The sequence below is a fragment of the Oncorhynchus clarkii genome, chromosome 22 (genome assembly GCF_045791955.1).
Source record: "Oncorhynchus clarkii lewisi isolate Uvic-CL-2024 chromosome 22, UVic_Ocla_1.0, whole genome shotgun sequence".
NCBI lineage: Eukaryota > Metazoa > Chordata > Actinopteri > Salmoniformes > Salmonidae > Oncorhynchus > Oncorhynchus clarkii.
In genome coordinates, this window is record NC_092168.1 from 23,875,934 (window position 1) to 23,893,433 (window position 17,500).

Sequence of the window (17,500 nt, forward strand, 5' to 3'; positions counted from 1 at the left end):
GAAGAACAAACACCATTGTAAATACAACCCATATTTATGCTTATTTATTTTATCTTGTGTCCTTTAACCATTTGTACATTGTTAAAACACTGTATATATATAATATGACATTTGTAATATCTTTATTGTTTTGAAACTTCTGTATGTGTAATGTTTACTGTTAATTTGTATTGTTTATTTCACTTTTGTATATTATCTACCTCACTTGCTTTGGCAATGTTAACACGTTTCCCATGCCAATAAAGCCCCTTGAATTGAATTGAGAGAGTGACAGAGAGAGCGAGAGAGAGACAGAGAGAGTGACAGAGCGAGAGAGAGACAGAGAGAGTGACAGAGCGAGAGAGAGACAGAGCGAGAGAGAGAAAGAGATAGCTGGCTTGGTTCATGCGAAGGCTACAGGAATCTGCTAAAAATGAACCGCACATACACTCTCTCTCTCACACATATCACACAGATCCGGAAACACACACACAGAGATTGGCACACACACACACACACACACACACACACACACACACGCACACACACACACACACACACACACACACACACACACACACACACACACACTAAGGCATTTAGACACAGTGAATCGTGGGATTGTCTGCATGCGCACAAACACACACACACACACAAACCAAGCACACACACATACACAGGCCAAGCACTCACACACACACATACACAGACCAAGCACACACACACACACACACACATACACAGACCAAACACACACACACACACACATACAAAGACACACACACACAGGAAGGCATTTAGACACAGTGAATCGTGGGAGTGTCTGCATGCGCACACACACACACAAACCAAGCACACACACACACAGACAGACCAAGCACACACACACACACACAAACCAAGCACACACACACACACACACACACACACACACACAGAGAGAGCAAGTGAGAGCTGGGCTGAGTGCCAGTACTGAGGCGTTGGGCGTATGGCGTGTGTTTGGAGGGATTAACGGCCTCCAGATGAGTGGGACCAGGTGGAGGGAGGAGTACACACACACACACACACACAGACACAATCTCGTTCTCTGTTTCTCGCTCTCTCTGTAGCTCTCTCTGTCAATCATTCTAAACCTCTCTACAGTACCTTCCTCTATATCATCTCTCTCTGTCTATCATTCTAAACCTCTCTCCAGTACCTTCCTCTATATCATCTCTCTCTGTAGCTGTCTGTCTATCATTCTAAACCTCTCTCCAGTACGTTCCTCTATATCCACATCTCTCTGTAGCTCTCTCTGTCTATCATTCTAAACCTCTCTCCAGTACCTTCCTCTATATCCATATCTCTCTGTCTATCATTCTAAACCTCTCTCCAGTACCTTCCTCTATATCATCTCTCTCTGTAGCTCTCTGTCTATCATTCTAAACCTCTCTCCAGTACGTTCCCCTATATCATCTCTCTCTGTAGCTCTCTCTGTCTATCATTCTAAACCTCTCTCCAGTATGTTCCCCTATATCATCTCTCTCTGTAGCTCTCTCTGTCTATCATTCTAAACCTCTCTCCAGTACCTTCCTCTATATCCATATCTCTCTGTCTATCATTCTAAACCTCTCTCCAGTACCTTCCTCTATATCCACATCTCTCTGTCTATCATTCTAAACCTCTCTCCAGTACGTTCCTCTATATCCACATCTCTCTGTCTATCATTCTAAACCTCTCTCCAGTACATTCCTCTATATCCACATCTCTCTGTCTATCATTCTAAACCTCTCTCCAGTACCTTCCTCTATATCCACATCTCTCTGTCTGTCATTCTAAACCTCTCTCCAGTACGTTCCTCTATATCCACAGTTCTCTGTCTATCATTCTAAACCTCTCTCCAGTACCTTCCTCTATAGCCACATCTCTCTGTCTATCATTCTAAACCTCTCTCCAGTACGTTCCCCTATATCATCTCTCTCTGTAGCTCTCTCTGTCTATCATTCTAAACCTCTCTCCAGTACATTCCTCTCTATCCACAGCTCTCTGTCTATCATTCTAAACCTTTCTCCAGTACGTTCCTCTATATCCACATCTCTCTGTCTATCATTCTAAACCTCTCTCCAGTACGTTCCTCTATATCCACATCTCTCTGTCTATCATTCTAAACCTCTCTCCAGTACGTTCCTCTATATCCACATCTCTCTGTCTATCATTCTAAACCTCTCTCCAGTACGTTCCCCTATATCATCTCTCTCTGTAGCTCTCTCTGTCTATCATTCTAAACCTCTCTCCAGTACATTCCTCTCTATCCACAGCTCTCTGTCTATCATTCTAAACCTCTCTCCAGTACGTTCCTCTATATCCACATCTCTCTGTCTATCATTCTAAACCTCTCTCCAGTACGTTCTTCTATATCCACATCTCTCTGTCTATCATTCTAAACCTCTCTCCAGTACGTTCCTCTATATCCACATCTCTCTGTCTATCATTCTAAACCTCTCTCCAGTACGTTCCTCTATATCCACATCTCTCTGTCTATCATTCTAAACCTCTCTCCAGTACCGTCCTCTATATCATCTCTCTGTATAGCACACTCACTATGAGTTTCTCTTTACCCTATTCTCTATCTCTTCTGCCTCACTCTGCCTCTTCCTCTCCCGTTCTCTCCTTCTCTCACAAGGTCGGCTGTCTGTCTCAGAGGTAATTGGGTAATTGGGTTTTACTTGTTTGGGGTCTTTGTGTGTGTAGTTCCTTTTCTTCCTCCATGTGTATGTAGCACTGAGAGCCCATTTGTGTCAGACACACACACACACACACACACACACACACACACACACACACACACACACACACACACACACACACACACTAGTTCTAGTCTCTAGAGTGAGTGTGCTCTCTGAGAAGCCCATTTCCGCACGTACACTGGGCAAACAGAGCGGATGTTGCTAAGTTACCAGATAGGCGAGCAAGCACGCACTCTGGCCAACTGAATCCCCTCACACAGGTGGTCTGGGGGTGGGGAGGAAGAAGGGACTGTTTTCAGCATGTCTGTATGTGTGTGTTTGTGAGAAAGAAAGAGAGAAAGATAGAAAAAGAGAGGGAGTGGGAACGTAAATGGTGAAGAGATTTTGGGCTACGGAGTATGAGGGTTATAATGTGGTATAGAAGCAGTATATATCAAGGGTATAATGTGGTATATAAGCAGTATATGAAGGGTATAATGTGGTATAGAAGCAGTATATGAAGGGTTATAATGTGGTATAGAAGCAGTATATGAAGGGTATAATGTGGTATAGAAGCAGTATATGAAGGGTATAATGTGGTATAGAAGTAGTATATGAAGGGTTATAATGTGGTATAGAAGCAGTATATGAAGGGTTATAATGTGGTATAGAAGTAGTATATGAAGGGTATAATGTGGTATAGAAGCAGTATATGAAGGGTATAATGTGGTATAGAAGCAGTATATGAAGGGTTATAATGTGGTATAGAAGCAGTATATGAAGGGTTATAATGTGGTATAGAAGTAGTATATGAAGGGTATAATGTGGTATAGAAGCAGTATATGAAGGGTTATAATGTGGTATAGAAGTAGTATATGAGGGTTATAATGTGGTATAGAAGCAGTATATGAAGGGTATAATGTGGTATAGAAGCAGTATGTGAAGGGTTATAATGTGGTATAGAAGCAGTATATGAAGGGTATAATGTGGTATAGAAGCAGTATATGAAGGGTATAATGTGGTATAGAAGCAGTATATGAAGGGTATAATGTGGTATAGAAGCAGTATATGAAGGGTTATAATGTGGTATAGAAGTAGTATATGAAGGGTATAATGTGGTATAGAAGCAGTATATGAAGGGTATAATGTGGTTTAGAAGCAGTATATGAAGGGTTATAATGTGGTATAGAAGCAGTATATGAAGGGTTATAATGTGGTATAGAAGTAGTATATGAAGGGTATAATGTGGTATAGAAGCAGTATATGAAGGGTTATAATGTGGTATAGAAGTAGTATATGAGGGTTATAATGTGGTATAGAAGCAGTATATGAAGGGTATAATGTGGTATAGAAGCAGTATATGAAGGGTTATAATGTGGTATAGAAGCAGTATGTGAAGGGTTATAATGTGGTATAGAAGTAGTATATGAAGGGTATAATGTGGTATAGAAGCAGTATATGAAGGGTTATAATGTGGTATAGAAGCAGTATATGAGGGTTATAACGTGGTATAGAAGCAGTATATGAGGGCTATAATGTGGTATAGAAGCAGTATATGAAGGGTTATAATGTGGTATAGAAGTAGTATATGAGGGTTATAACGTGGTATAGAAGCAGTATATGAAGGGTTATAATGTGGTATAGAAGTAGTATATGAGGGTTATAACGTGGTATAGAAGCAGTATATGAAGGGTTATAATGTGGTATAGAAGTAGTATATGAAGGGTATAATGTGGTATAGAAGCAGTATATGAAGGGTTATAATGTGGTATAGAAGCAGTATATGAAGGGTTATAATGTGGTATAGACGCAGTATATGAAGGGTTATAATGTGGTATAGAAGCAGTATATGAGGGTTATAACGTGGTATAGAAGTAGTATATGAAGGGTTATAATGTGGTATAGAAGTAGTATATGAGGGTTATAACGTGGTATAGAAGCAGTATATGAGGGCTATAACGTGGTATAGAAGTAGTATATGAGGGCTATAATGTGGTATAGAAGTAGTATATGAGGGCTATAACGTGGTATAGAAGTAGTATATGAGGGCTATAATGTGGTATAGAAGCAGTATATGAAGGGTTATAATGTGGTATAGAAGCAGTATATGAAGGGTTATAATGTGGTATAGAAGCAGTATATGAGTGCTATGTGGTATAGAAGTAGTATATGAGGGCTATAATGTGGTATAGAAGCAGTATATGAGGGCTATAATGTGGTATAGAAGTAGTATATGAAGGGTTATAATGTGGTATAGAAGCAGTATATGAGGGCTATAATGTGGTATAGAAGCAGTATATGAGGGCTATAACGTGGTATAGAAGCAGTATATGAGGGCTATGTGGTATAGAAGTAGTATATGAGGGCTATGTGGTATAGAAGCAGTATATGAGGGCTATGTGGTATAGAAGTAGTGTATGAGGGCTATAATGTGGTATAGAAGTAGTATATGAGGGCTATAACGTGGTATAGAAGTAGTATATGAGGGCTATAATGTGGTATAGAAGTAGTATATGAGGGCTATAACGTGGTATAGAAGTAGTATATGAGGGCTATAATGTGGTATAGAAGTAGTATATGAGGGCTATAACGTGGTATAGAAGTAGTATATGAGGGCTATAATGTGGTATAGAAGTAGTATATGAGGGCTATAACGTGGTATAGAAGTAGTATATGAGGGCTATAATGTGGTATAGAAGTAGTATATGAGGGCTATAACGTGGTATAGAAGTAGTATATGAGGGCTATAATGTGGTATAGAAGTAGTATATGAGGGCTATAATGTGGTATAGAAGCAGTATATGAGGGCTATAACGTGGTATAGAAGTAGTATATGAAGGGTTATATTGTGGTATAGAAGTAGTATATGAAGGGTTATAATGTGGTATAGAAGCAGTATATGAAGGGTATAATGTAGTATAGAAGCAGTATATGAAGGGTTATAATGTGGTATAGAAGTAGTATATGAAGGGTTATAATGTGGTATAGAAGCAGTATATGAAGGGCATAATGTGGTATAGAAGTAGTATATGAGGGTTATAACGTGGTATAGAAGCAGTATATGAGGGCTATAATGTGGTATAGAAGCAGTATATGAAGGGTTATAATGTGGTATAGAAGTAGTATATGAGGGTTATAACGTGGTATAGAAGCAGTATATGAGGGCTATAATGTGGTATAGAAGCAGTATATGAGGGTTATAACGTGGTATAGAAGTAGTATATGAAGGGCTATAATGTGGTATAGAAGCAGTATATGAAGGGTTATAATGTGGTATAGAAGCAGTATATGAAGGGTTATAATGTGGTATAGAAGCAGTATATGAAGGGTTATAATGTGGTATAGAAGCAGTATATGAGGGCTATAATGTGGATTAGAAGCAGTATATGAAGGGTATAATGTGGTATAGAAGTAGTATATGAAGGGTTATAATGTGGTATAGAAGCAGTATATGAAGGGTTATAATGTGGTATAGAAGCAGTATATGAAGGGTTATAATGTGGTATAGAAGCAGTATATGAAGGGTTATAATGTGGTATAGAAGCAGTATATGAAGGGTATAATGTGGTATAGAAGCAGTATATGAAGGGTTATAATGTGGTATAGAAGCAGTATGTGAAGGGTATAATGTGGTATAGAAGCAGTATATGAAGGGTTATAATGTGGTATAGAAGCAGTATATGAGGGGTATTTGAAGGGTATAGTAGGGATAAAGTAGTTAGTGGCTGACCAGTGAGGAATCGCTCCATGCTGTCGCTGTGGGTCATCTTGAGCAGACCGCGGCCGGAGTAGGTGGCTAGAGTAGGGTCAGCCCCGTAGGACAGCAACACACGCACTACGTCCAGATGGTCATTCTCCACCGCGTCATGCAGAGGCCTGGACACACACACACGCACACGCACACACACACACACACACACACACACACACACACACACACACACACACATATGAAAATCATCTTCAAGGAAAAACGCATTATGAGATACACATTGTGTGTGTGTGTGTGTGTGTGTGTGTGTGTGTGTGTGTGAGTGCATCTGTGTGTGTAATGTATACAGCACTGTGAATGTACCTGGTGCCATCCTGTGCGCTGCAGTTGATGTCGGCCCCGTGCTCCAGCAGGTGTATGACTATAGAGATCCAGCCGCGGGCGCAGGCCTCGTGGAGGGCACAGTAGCCTGCGTAGTCCCTGTGGTTCACCTCACACACACGGTTCTCCACACAGTACAGCACCACCTCCTGCAGGGGACAGAGGGAGGGAGACACAGATGAGTGTGTGTTTACACCACAAACAACTGGACACACACATGCACACAGCCACACTGCATACAGCCACACTGCACACAGCCACACTGCACACAGCCACACTGCATACAGCCACACTGCATACAGCCACACTGCACACAGCCACACTGCACACAGCCACACTGCACACAGCCACACTGCATACAGCCACACTGCATACAGCCACACTGCACACAGCCACACTGTGTGCACACTCACATACAACAGCACAGGAAGAATTCAAATGCAGAATCAGGACAACAACAATGACTCAGATAGAGCTAGTCTGTCAAACTCTGTCTGTCTGTCGTTTGTTCAACTATGACCAAAGTTGGAACACACTGTTGTAGAGCTTATGGCTGGAATCAGAACACACACAGATAAAGTGTATTGGGGGAAAACTGTTCAAACCATTCAGTAGTTGGAACCAATTATGTGGTTCTGACAATGAGAGACAGAACACAGAGAGGGTTGGGCTGGGTTCAGTTTGGTGTTTGTCATCTCTTGTTACTAAACAACCTGAGGGAGCTAACACATTGAGGCTTTAAATGGACCTCGCTAGTGGTGTGTGGAAACTGAAGTCTGATTTCACAGCTTTGTTCTGGTAGTGTAGGGGTTATATGTGTCTATATGGTGGTGCTCATTTAAATAGAGAGCATTGGCACACGCACACGATCGCACACACACACACGCACACGCACACACACGCACGCACACACACACACACACACACACACACACACACACACACACACACACACACACACACTCATCTAAACCTAGAAAAAGGTTCCAAACTTCCATTTCTATGCTAATTCTGGACAGCCGTCGACTGCAAGTGTTTATCATACACTTTCTCTCGGAGAGCAGGAGGAGAGGAAGGGAGGAGAGAAGGAGGGGGGAGGGTAGTGGAGATGTAACAGGAGGAGTAGAGGAGAGGAGAGGAGGAGGGGGGAGAGTAGAGGAGAGGAGGAGACTAGAGGAGAGGAGAGGAGGAGAGAAGGAGGGGGAGGGTAGTGGAGATGTAACAGGAGGAGTGGAGGAGAGGAGAGGAGGAGGGGGAGAGTAGAGGAGATGTAACAGGAGGAGTAGAGGAGAGGAGAGGAGAGGAGAGAAGAGGAGAGGAGAGGAGAGGAGAGGAGAGGAGAGGAGAGGAGAGGAGAGGAGAGGAGGAGGGGGGGTAGTGGAGATGTAACAGGAGGAGTGGAGGAGAGGAGAGGAGGAGGGGGGAGAGTAGAGGAGAGGAGGGGGAGAGTAGAGGAGAGGAGAGGAGGAGGGGGGGACAGTAGAGGAGAGGAGAGGAGGAGGGGGGAGAGTAGGCGAGATGTAACAGGAGGGAGTAGAGGAGAGGAGGAGGGGGAGAGAGGGGAGAGGAGGAGGGGGGAGAGTAGAGGAGAGGAGGAGAGGGGGAGTAGTGGAGAGGAGGAGGGGGAGAGTAGAGGAGAGGAGGAGGGGGAGAGTAGAGGAGAGGAGAGGAGAGGAGGAGGGGGAGAGGAGAGGAGGAGGGGTAGAGGAGAAGAGAGGAGAGGAGCGGAGGAGGGGGAGAGTAGAGGAGAGGAGGAGGGGGAGAGTAGAGGAGATGTAACAGGAGGAGTAGAGGAGAGTAGAGGAGAGGAGGAGAGTAGAGGAGAGGAGGAGGGGGGAGAGTAGAGGAGAGGAGGAGGGGGGAGAGTAGAGGAGAGGAGGAGGGGGAGAGTAGAGGAGATGTAACAGGAGGAGTAGAGGAGAGGAGAGGAGAGGAGGAGAGTAGAGGAGAGGAGGAGGGGGAGAGTAGAGGAGAGGAGGAGGGGGGAGAGTAGAGGAGAGGAGGAGGGGGAGAGTAGAGGAGATGTAACAGGAGAAGTAGAGGAGAGGAGGAGAGTAGAGGAGAGGAGGAGAGTAGAGGAGAGGAGGAGGGGGAGAGTAGAGGAGAGGAGGAGGGGGAGGGTAGAGGAGAGGAGGAGGAGGTAGAATAGAGGAGAGGAGAGGAGGAGGGGGAGAGTAGAGGAGAGGAGGAGGGGGAGAGTAGAGGAGATGTAACAGGAGGAGTAGAGGAGAGTAGAGGAGGAGAGGAGAGGAGGAGGGGGAGAGTAGAGGAGAGGAGGAGGGGAAAGGAGAGGAGGAGGGGGGAGAGTAGAGGAGAGGAGGAGTAGAGGAGAGGAAAGGGAAACGAAGAAGTGGAGGGGGAATATAGAGTGAAGGTTAAGGAGAAGGAGAGGACAAAGAGAAAGAGGAGGAAGAGGGATAGAAGAACAACGTCCTCTAGCTCTGCCAACTGGAAATGGACTGAGGAGTGTTCCCAAGACTCATCTTGCTGTGTGTGTATGTGTGCGAGTGTGCGTCTCAGACTGTGTGTGTGTGGCGGAAGCATAGCGCTAAACCTCTGGAGCCGTGTTTAATATCGCTGTGAGAGAGTGAGGAGCTTAGCACGAGAGCTCCATCTCACAGCCAGACACACACACAGCCCTCCGCAGTAAAATGAGACGCTCTCCCTCCCTCCTCCTCTTCCTTCTCTCTCTATCCCGTCCTCTAATCTCCCTCTCTAGAATGCTTCCCTGCGCTCAACTGTAATCAATGCATCCCTCAGACATTTAACCCTTCACACACCAACATCAACACACCACACATCCCAACAGCTCTCTGTGTGTGAGTGTGTGTGTGCGTGTGTGTGTGTGTGTGTGTGTGTGTGTGTGTGTGTGTGTGTGTGTGTGTGTGTGTGTGTGTGTGTGTGTGTGTGTGTGTGTGTGTGTGTGTGTGTGTGTGTGTGTGTGTGTGTGTGTGTGTGTGTGTGTGTGTGTGTGAACCAGGACTGCCAAGCCTGGCGAGTTGACAGGAGAGAAATATGCTAAACACAGAGGAGGACAGCTATGTATTGCACACATGCATACAAACACACACACACACACACACAGAAATAGCAATACATTTATAGCATTTCTGGCTAGAAGTCAGTGCTGAGGAGTTGAGCAGTGTGGATGTAGAATGAGTCTTTACGTCTGAGCTGAAGCTGAGGGGACCAAGCCCACAGAGAGAGATGAAGATATCCACCGAGTCTCTTCTCATTACCTTTTAAAATGCTGAGAGAGAGACAGCCAGGGAGGGAGAGATACACAGAGAGGGGGAGGAAGTGAGAGTGGGCTTTCATAGCCAGGGAGGGAGAGATACACAGAGAGGGGGAGGAAGTGAGAGTGGGCTTTCATAGCCAGGGAGGGAGAGATACACAGAGAGGGGGAGGAAGTGAGAGTGGGCTTTCATAGCCAGGGAGGGAGAGATACACAGAGAGGGGGAGGAAGTGAGAGTGGGCTTTCATAGCCAGGGAGGGAGAGATACACAGAGAGGGGGAGGAAGTGAGAGTGGGCTTTCATAGCCAGGGAGGGAGAGATACACAGAGAGGGGGAGGAAGTGAGAGTGGGCTTTCATAGCCAGGGAGGGAGAGATACACAGAGAGGGGGAGGAAGTGAGAGTGGGCTTTCATAGCCAGGGAGGGAGAGATACACAGAGAGGGGGAGGAAGTGAGAGTGGGCTTTCATAGCCAGGGAGGGAGAGATACACAGAGAGGGGGAGGAAGTGAGAGTGGGCTTTCATAGCCAGGGAGGGAGAGATACACAGAGAGGGGGAGGAAGTGAGAGTGGGCTTTCATAGCCAGGGAGGGAGAGATACACAGAGAGGGGGAGGAAGTGAGAGTGGGCTTTCATAGCCAGGGAGGGAGAGATACACAGAGAGGGGGAGGAAGTGAGAGTGGGCTTTCATGTGAAGCGGCACGGAGGGCAAAACTAAACCAACATGAAATATGCAGAACGCAGAGTGTTGACTAGGGCATGCCAGGCGTGTATGTGTGTTACGTGTGCGCCCACATGGGAGATAGAGAGACACCGCGAGTGTAGGGAAGGGAGCATGAGTAGGTCAGTGTGTGTGTGTGTGTGTGTGTGTGTGTGTGTGTGTGTGTGTGTGTGTGTGTGTGTGTGTGTGTGTGTGTGTGTGTGTGTGTGTGTGTGTGTGTGTGTGTATATGTATGTGTGTGTGTGTGTGTGTGTGTGAATGTGTGTATATATATATATATATATATATGCGTGCGTGTCTCAGCTTTCGTCTCTCTCTGCCTGTGTGTGAGAAGTGTGAGACGCTCTGTATGTATATGTGTGTATTTGTATGTGTTTGAGTTGTGTGTATATATACAGTGGGGAGAACAAGTATTTGATACACTGCCAATTTTGCAGGTTTTCCTACTTACAAAGCATGTAGAGGTCTTTAATTTTTAACATAGGTACACTTCAACTGTGAGAGATATAAAACAAAAATCCAGAAAATCACATTGTATGATTTTTAAGGAATTCATTTGCATTTTATTGCATGACATAAGTATTTGATACATCAGAAAAACAGAACTTAATTTTTGGTATAGAAACCTTTGTTTGCAATTACAGAGATCATACGTTTCCTGTAGTTCTTGACAAGGTTTGTACACACTGCTGCAGGGATTTTGGCCCACTCCTCCATACAGACCTTCTCCAGATCCTTCAGGTTTCGGGGCTGTCGCTGGGCAATACGGACTTTCAGCTCCCTCCAAAGATGTTCTATTGGGTTCAGGTCTGGAGACTGGCTAGGCCACTCCAGGACCTTGAGATGCTTTTTACGGAGCCACTCCTTAGTTGCCCTGGCTGTGTTTCAGGTCGTTGTCATGCTGGAAGACCCAGCCACGACCCATCTTCAATGCTTTTACTGGGGGAAGGAGGTTCTTGGCCAAGATCTCGCGATACATGTCCCCATCCATCCTCCCCTCAATATGGTGCAGTCATCCTGTCCCCTTTGCAGAAAAGCATCCCAAAGAATGATGTTTCCACCTCCATGCTTCACGGTTGGAATGGTGTTCTTGGGGTTGTACTCATTCTTCTTCTTCCTCCAATCACGGCGAGTGGAGTGTAGACCAAAAAGCTCTATTTTTGTCTCATCAGACCACATGACCTTCTCCCATTCCTCCTCTGGATCATCCAGATGGTCATTGGCAAACTTCAGACGGGCGTGGACATGCGCTGGCTTGAGCAGGGGGACCTTGCGTGCGCTGCAGGATTTTAATCCATGACGGCGTAGTGTGTTACTAATGGTTTTCTTTGAGACTGTGGTCCCAGCTCTCTTCAGGTCATTGACCAGGTCCTGCCGTGTAGTTCTGGGCTGATCCCTCACCTTCCTCATGATCATTGATGCCCCACGAGGTGAGATCTTGTATGGCGCCCCAGACTGAGGGTGATTGACCGTCATCTTGAACTTCTTCCATTTTCTAATAATTGCGCCAACAGTTGTTGCCTTCTCACCAAGCTATTGTCTTGTAGCCCATCCCAGCCTTGTGCAGGTCTACAATTGTATCCCTGATGTCCTTACACAGCTCTCTGGTCTTGGCCATTGTGGAGAGGTTGGAGTCTGTTTGATTGAGTGTGTGGACATGTGTCTTTTATACAGGTAACGAGTTCAAACAGGTGCAGTTAATACAGGTAATGAGTGGAGAACAGGAGGGCTTCTTAAAGAAAAACTAACAGGTCTGTGAGAGCCGGAAATTTAACTGTTTGGTAGGTGATCAAATACTTATGTCATGCAATAAAATGCAAATTAATTACTTAAAATTCATACAATGTGATTTCCTGGATTTTTGTTTTAGATTCCGTCTCTCACAGTTGAAGTGTACCTATGATAACAATTACAGACCTCTACATGCTTTGTAAGTAGGAAAACCTGCAAAATCGGCAGTGTATCAAATACTTGTTCTCCCCAATGTATATATATATATATATATATATATATGCGTGTCTCTCTGCCTGCATGTGAGAAGCGTGAAATGCTCTGTGTATGTGTGTGTTTGTGTGTGTGTATGTGTGTGTGCAAGCCCCGGGGGTCTGCCCCAGGCTTATCGCACACAGGCAGTGAGAGACGCGCTTCCTGAGAGGGAGCGATGGAGAGAGAGAGAAAAAAAAAGAGAGAGGGAGGGAGGGATAGGGGGAAGGAGAGAACCTGAGACTACACAAACAAGGCGCTGACCGCTGCACAAACAACACCCCCGCCTTCTCCTCCTCCCTCCCCTCCCTCGTTCTTTCCCCTAGATGACATGCGGAGGAGAGGAAGGGGAAAAAAAGGGAAAAATGAAACCGCTCTGAGAGAGAGACGCATAAATCAGAGACGAGTCGGCTGACTGAGCCCCGTTGCTGCTCTGCGCCGCGCCCACGTGTGTGTGTGTGTGTGTGTGCGTGTGTGTGTGTGCGTGTATGTGTGTGTGTGTGTGTGTGTGCGTGTGTGTGTGTGTGTGTGTGTGTGCGTGTGTGTGTGTGTGCGTGTATGTGTGTGTGTGTGCGTGTGTGTGTGCGTGTGTGTGCGTGTATGTGTGTGTGTGTGTGTGTGTGTATGTGTGTGTGTGTGTGTGTGTGTGTGCGTGTATGTGTGTGTGTGTGTGTGTGTGTGTGTGTGTGTGTGTGTGTGTGTGTGTGTGTGTATGTGTGTGTGTGTGTGTGTGTGTGTGTGAGTCTATGTGTGTGTGTGTGTGCGTGTATGTGTGTGTGTGTGTGTGTGTGATGTGTGTGTGTGTGTGCGTGTATGTGTGTGCGTGTGTGCGTGTGTGCGTGTGTGGAGAAAAACAGCCGTCACCACTGCTAACCACAGTCACCACGGCACATTAGAGGGCCATTAGAACACAATTATACTCCCAGCGCTTACCTCTCAGCCACACACACACACACATACACAACGGCACACACACACACACACACACACACACACACACACACACACATACACAACCGCACACACACACATACACATACACAACCGCGCACACACACACACACACAACCGCACACACACACACTCTACCCACCCATCTTACTGCACCTATTGAACAGCCCCATCAAGACACCTCCATCAAAGATTAATTACACACACACACAAAGAAAGAAAGATTGATTGACACACACGGTGTACAGGCAACCTGCTGCAGAGGAAGGTGAGATAATAGATGATAGACAGACAGAATCATAGACAAAAAAACGACACACACACACACAGTCTGCGTGTGTTGAAAGGCACTGAGAGAGGACAAACGAAATCCTGTGGAAATGAAACCAGGGGTTATAGAGAAATACAGGCTGGGTCTGTTTTAAACACACATAGTGGGCCGCGGGGGGGGGGGGGGGGGGCTAATTAACAGCAGTCACTGACAGCCCACTTAATGAACTACAGCCCAGAGAGAGTCAGAGAGAGAGAGAGTGAGAGAGAAAGAGAGAAGGGAGGGAGGGGGAATGAGAAAGGGGATGCATTTTCACTCTTGGATGTGGAACTGTGTGTGTGTGTGTGTGTGCGTGTGTGTGTGTGTGTGTGTGTGTGTGTGTGTGTGTGTGCGCGCGTGTGTGTGTGTGTAGAAAAGAGAGAGAGAGAGGGAAAGAGAGAGAGAGAAAGAGGGAGGACGGAGAGCGAGAGAGAGGGGGGGGGGAGCGTGAGGCAAGAGGGAGATTGTGAGAGCGGAAGGAAAGCAGGGAAAGGAGCAGGAGTGTGTGAGATCAGAAAAAGCTATGCCACAACAGAGAGAGCACAAACACACACATGCTAGTCTCTGTTTTCAGCTTCTCTTCGCTTCGCTGACAATCGGAGTACTGTCACATGCACATTCATTCAAAAAAATAACTGATATTTTCCTCCTTGTAAGTCTGCCACACTCATCCCTCCCTTCTCCAGACCTCATTCCACAGGGAAATACAACATTCCCACAATTCACTGTGGGGAAAACCAGGGTTCACAGCCCAGTAGGGAAAAAGTTAAAAACTACCAAAAGAAGAAAGAGAGGTGAGAGAAAGAGGGGAGAAAGAGAGGAGAGAGAAAGAGAGGAGAGAGAAAGAGGGGAGAAAGAGAGGAGAGAGAAAGAGTGGAGAGAGAACGAGGGGAGAAAGAGAGGAGAGAGAAAGAGAGGAGAGAGAACGAGAGGTGAGAGAGAGAGGAGAGAGAACGAGAGGTGAGAGAAAGAGGGGAGAAAGAGGGGAGAGAGAAAGAGAGGAGAGAGAAAGAGGGGAGAAAGAGAGGAGAGAGGGAGAGAGAACGAGAGGTGAGAGAGAGAGGAGAGAGAACGAGAGGTGAGAGAGGGGAGAGAGAAAGAGAGGTGAGAGAAAGAGAGGAGAGAGAAAGAGGTGAGAAAGAGAGGAGAGAGAAAGAGAGGAGAGAGAACGAGAGGTGAGAGAGAGGAGAGAGAACGAGAGGGGAGAGAGGGGAGAGAGAAAGAGAGGTGAGAGAAAGAGAGGAGAGAGAAAGAGGGGAGAAAGAGAGGAGAGAGAAAGAGAGGGGAGAGAGAGGGGAGAGAAAGGGAGGGGAGCGAGAGGGGAGAGAGAAAGAGAGGTGAGAGAAAGAGAGGTGAGAGAAAGAGGGAGAGAGAAAGAGGGGAGAAAGAGAGGAGAGAGAAAGAGGGGAGAAAGAGAGGAGAGAGAAAGAGGGGAGAGAGAACGAGAGGTGAGAGAGAGAGGAGAGAGAACGAGAGGTGAGAGAGGGGAGAGAGAAAGAGAGGTGAGAGAAAGAGAGGAGAGAGAAAGAGAGGTGAGAGAGAGGGGAGAGAAAGAGAGGTGAGAGAGAGGGGAGAGAGAAAGAGAGGTGAGAGAAAGAGAGGTGAGAGAAAGAGAGGTGAGAGAAAGAGGGGAGAGAGAAAGAGAGGAGAGAGAAAGAGAGGAGAGAGAACAAGAGGTGAGAGAGGGGAGAGAGAAAGAGAGGTGAGAGAAAGAGAAAGAGAGGAAAGAGAAAGAGAAAGAGAGGAGAGAGAAAGAGAGGAGAGAGAAAGAGAGGTGAGAGAGAGGAGAGAGCGTAAGAGAGGTGAGAGAGAGGGGAGAGAGAAAGAGGGGAGAGAGAAAGAGAAGTGATAGAGAGGGGAGAGAGAAAGAGAACGAGAGGTGTGAGAGAGAGAGGAGAGAGTATGAGAGGTGAGAGAGTGGGGAGAGAGAAAGAGAGGAGAGAGAAAGAGAGGTGAGAGAAAGAGAGGTGAGAGAAAGAGAGGAGAGAGAATGAGAGGTGAGAGAGAGGGGAGAGAGAAAGAGAGGAGAGAGAACGAGAGGTGAGAGAGAGGGGAGAGAGAAAGAGAGGTGAGAGAAAGAGAGGAGAGAGAAAGAGAGGTGAGAGAGAGGGGAGAGCAAGAGTGAGAGAAAGAGGGGAGAGAAAAAGAGAGGAGAGGGAAAGAGAGGAGAGAGAACAAGAGGTGAGAGAGAGGGGAGAGAGAAAGAGAGGTGAGAGAGAGGGGAGAGCAAGAGTGAGAGAAAGAGGGGAGAGAGAAAGAGAGGAGGAAAAGAGAGGAGAGAGAACAAGAGGGGAGAGAGAGGGGAGAGAGAAAGAGAGGTGAGAGAAAGAGAAAGAGAAAGAGAAGAGAGAGAAAGAGAGGTGAGAGAAAGAGAGGAGAGAGAAAGAGAGGAGAGAGAAAAAGAGGTGAGAGAGAGGGGAGAAAGAAAGAGAGGTGAGAGAGAGAGGAGAGAGAACGAGAGGTGAGAGAGGGGAGAGAGAAAGAGAGATGAGAGAAAGAGAGGAGAGAGAAAGAGAGGTGAGAGAGAGGGGAGAGAAAGAGAGGTGAGAGAGAGGGGAGAGAGAAAGAGAGGTGAGAGAAAGAGAGGTGAGAGAAAGAGAGGTGAGAGAAAGAGGGGAGAGAGAAAGAGAGGAGAGAGAAAGAGAGGAGAGAGAACAAGAGGTGAGAGAGGGGAGAGAGAAAGAGAGGTGAGAGAAAGAGAAAGAGAGGAGAGAGAAAGAGAGGAGAGAGAAAGAGAGGTGAGAGAGAGGAGAGAGCGTAAGAGAGGTGAGAGAGAGGGGAGAGAGAAAGAGGGGAGAGAGAAAGAGAAGTGATAGAGAGGGGAGAGAGAAAGAGAACGAGAGGTGTGAGAGAGAGAGGAGAGAGTATGAGAGGTGAGAGAGTGGGGAGAGAGAAAGAGAGGAGAGAGAAAGAGAGGTGAGAGAAAGAGAGGTGAGCGAAAGAGAGGAGAGAGAATGAGAGGTGAGAGAGAGGGGAGAGAGAAAGAGAGGAGAGAGAACGAGAGGTGAGAGAGAGGGGAGAGAGAAAGAGAGGTAAGAGAAAGAGAGGAGAGAGAAAGAGAGGTGAGAGAGAGGGGAGAGCAAGAGTGAGAGAAAGAGGGGAGAGAAAAAGAGAGGAGAGGGAAAGAGAGGAGAGAGAACAAGAGGTGAGAGAGAGGGGAGAGAGAAAGAGAGGTGAGAGAGAGGGGAGAGCAAGAGTGAGAGAAAGAGGGGAGAGAGAAAGAGAGGAGGGAAAGAGAGGAGAGAGAACAAGAGGGGAGAGAGAGGGGAGAGAGAAAGAGAGGTGAGAGAAAGAGAAAGAGAAAGAGAAGAGAGAGAAAGAGAGGTGAGAGAAAGAGAGGAGAGAGAAAGAGAGGAGAGAGAAAAAGAGGTGAGAGAGAGGGGAGAGAGAAAGAGAGGTGAGAGAAAGAGAGGTGAGAGAGAAAGAGGGGAGAGGGGAGAGAGAGGGGAGAGAGAAAGAGAGGTGAAAGAGAGGGGAGAGAGAAAGAGGGGAGAGAGAAAGAGAGGTGAAAGAGAGGGGAGAA

At 46.4% G+C, this 17,500-nt stretch overlaps 1 protein-coding gene across 3 annotated transcripts in view; it reads right to left on the reverse strand.

The window, feature by feature from the left end:
- LOC139380656 (BCL-6 corepressor-like) overlaps positions 1–17,500 on the reverse strand; it is a 91,369-nt gene that overhangs the window by 6,467 nt on the left and 67,402 nt on the right. For all 3 annotated transcript variants that reach the window (XM_071123558.1, XM_071123557.1, XM_071123556.1), the window contains 2 exons: positions 6,763–6,929; positions 6,418–6,563 (listed from right to left, as the gene is read on the reverse strand). In XM_071123558.1, the coding sequence (XP_070979659.1) occupies positions 6,418–6,563; positions 6,763–6,929 (313 nt within the window). The remainder of the gene's footprint in view (positions 1–6,417; positions 6,564–6,762; positions 6,930–17,500) is intronic.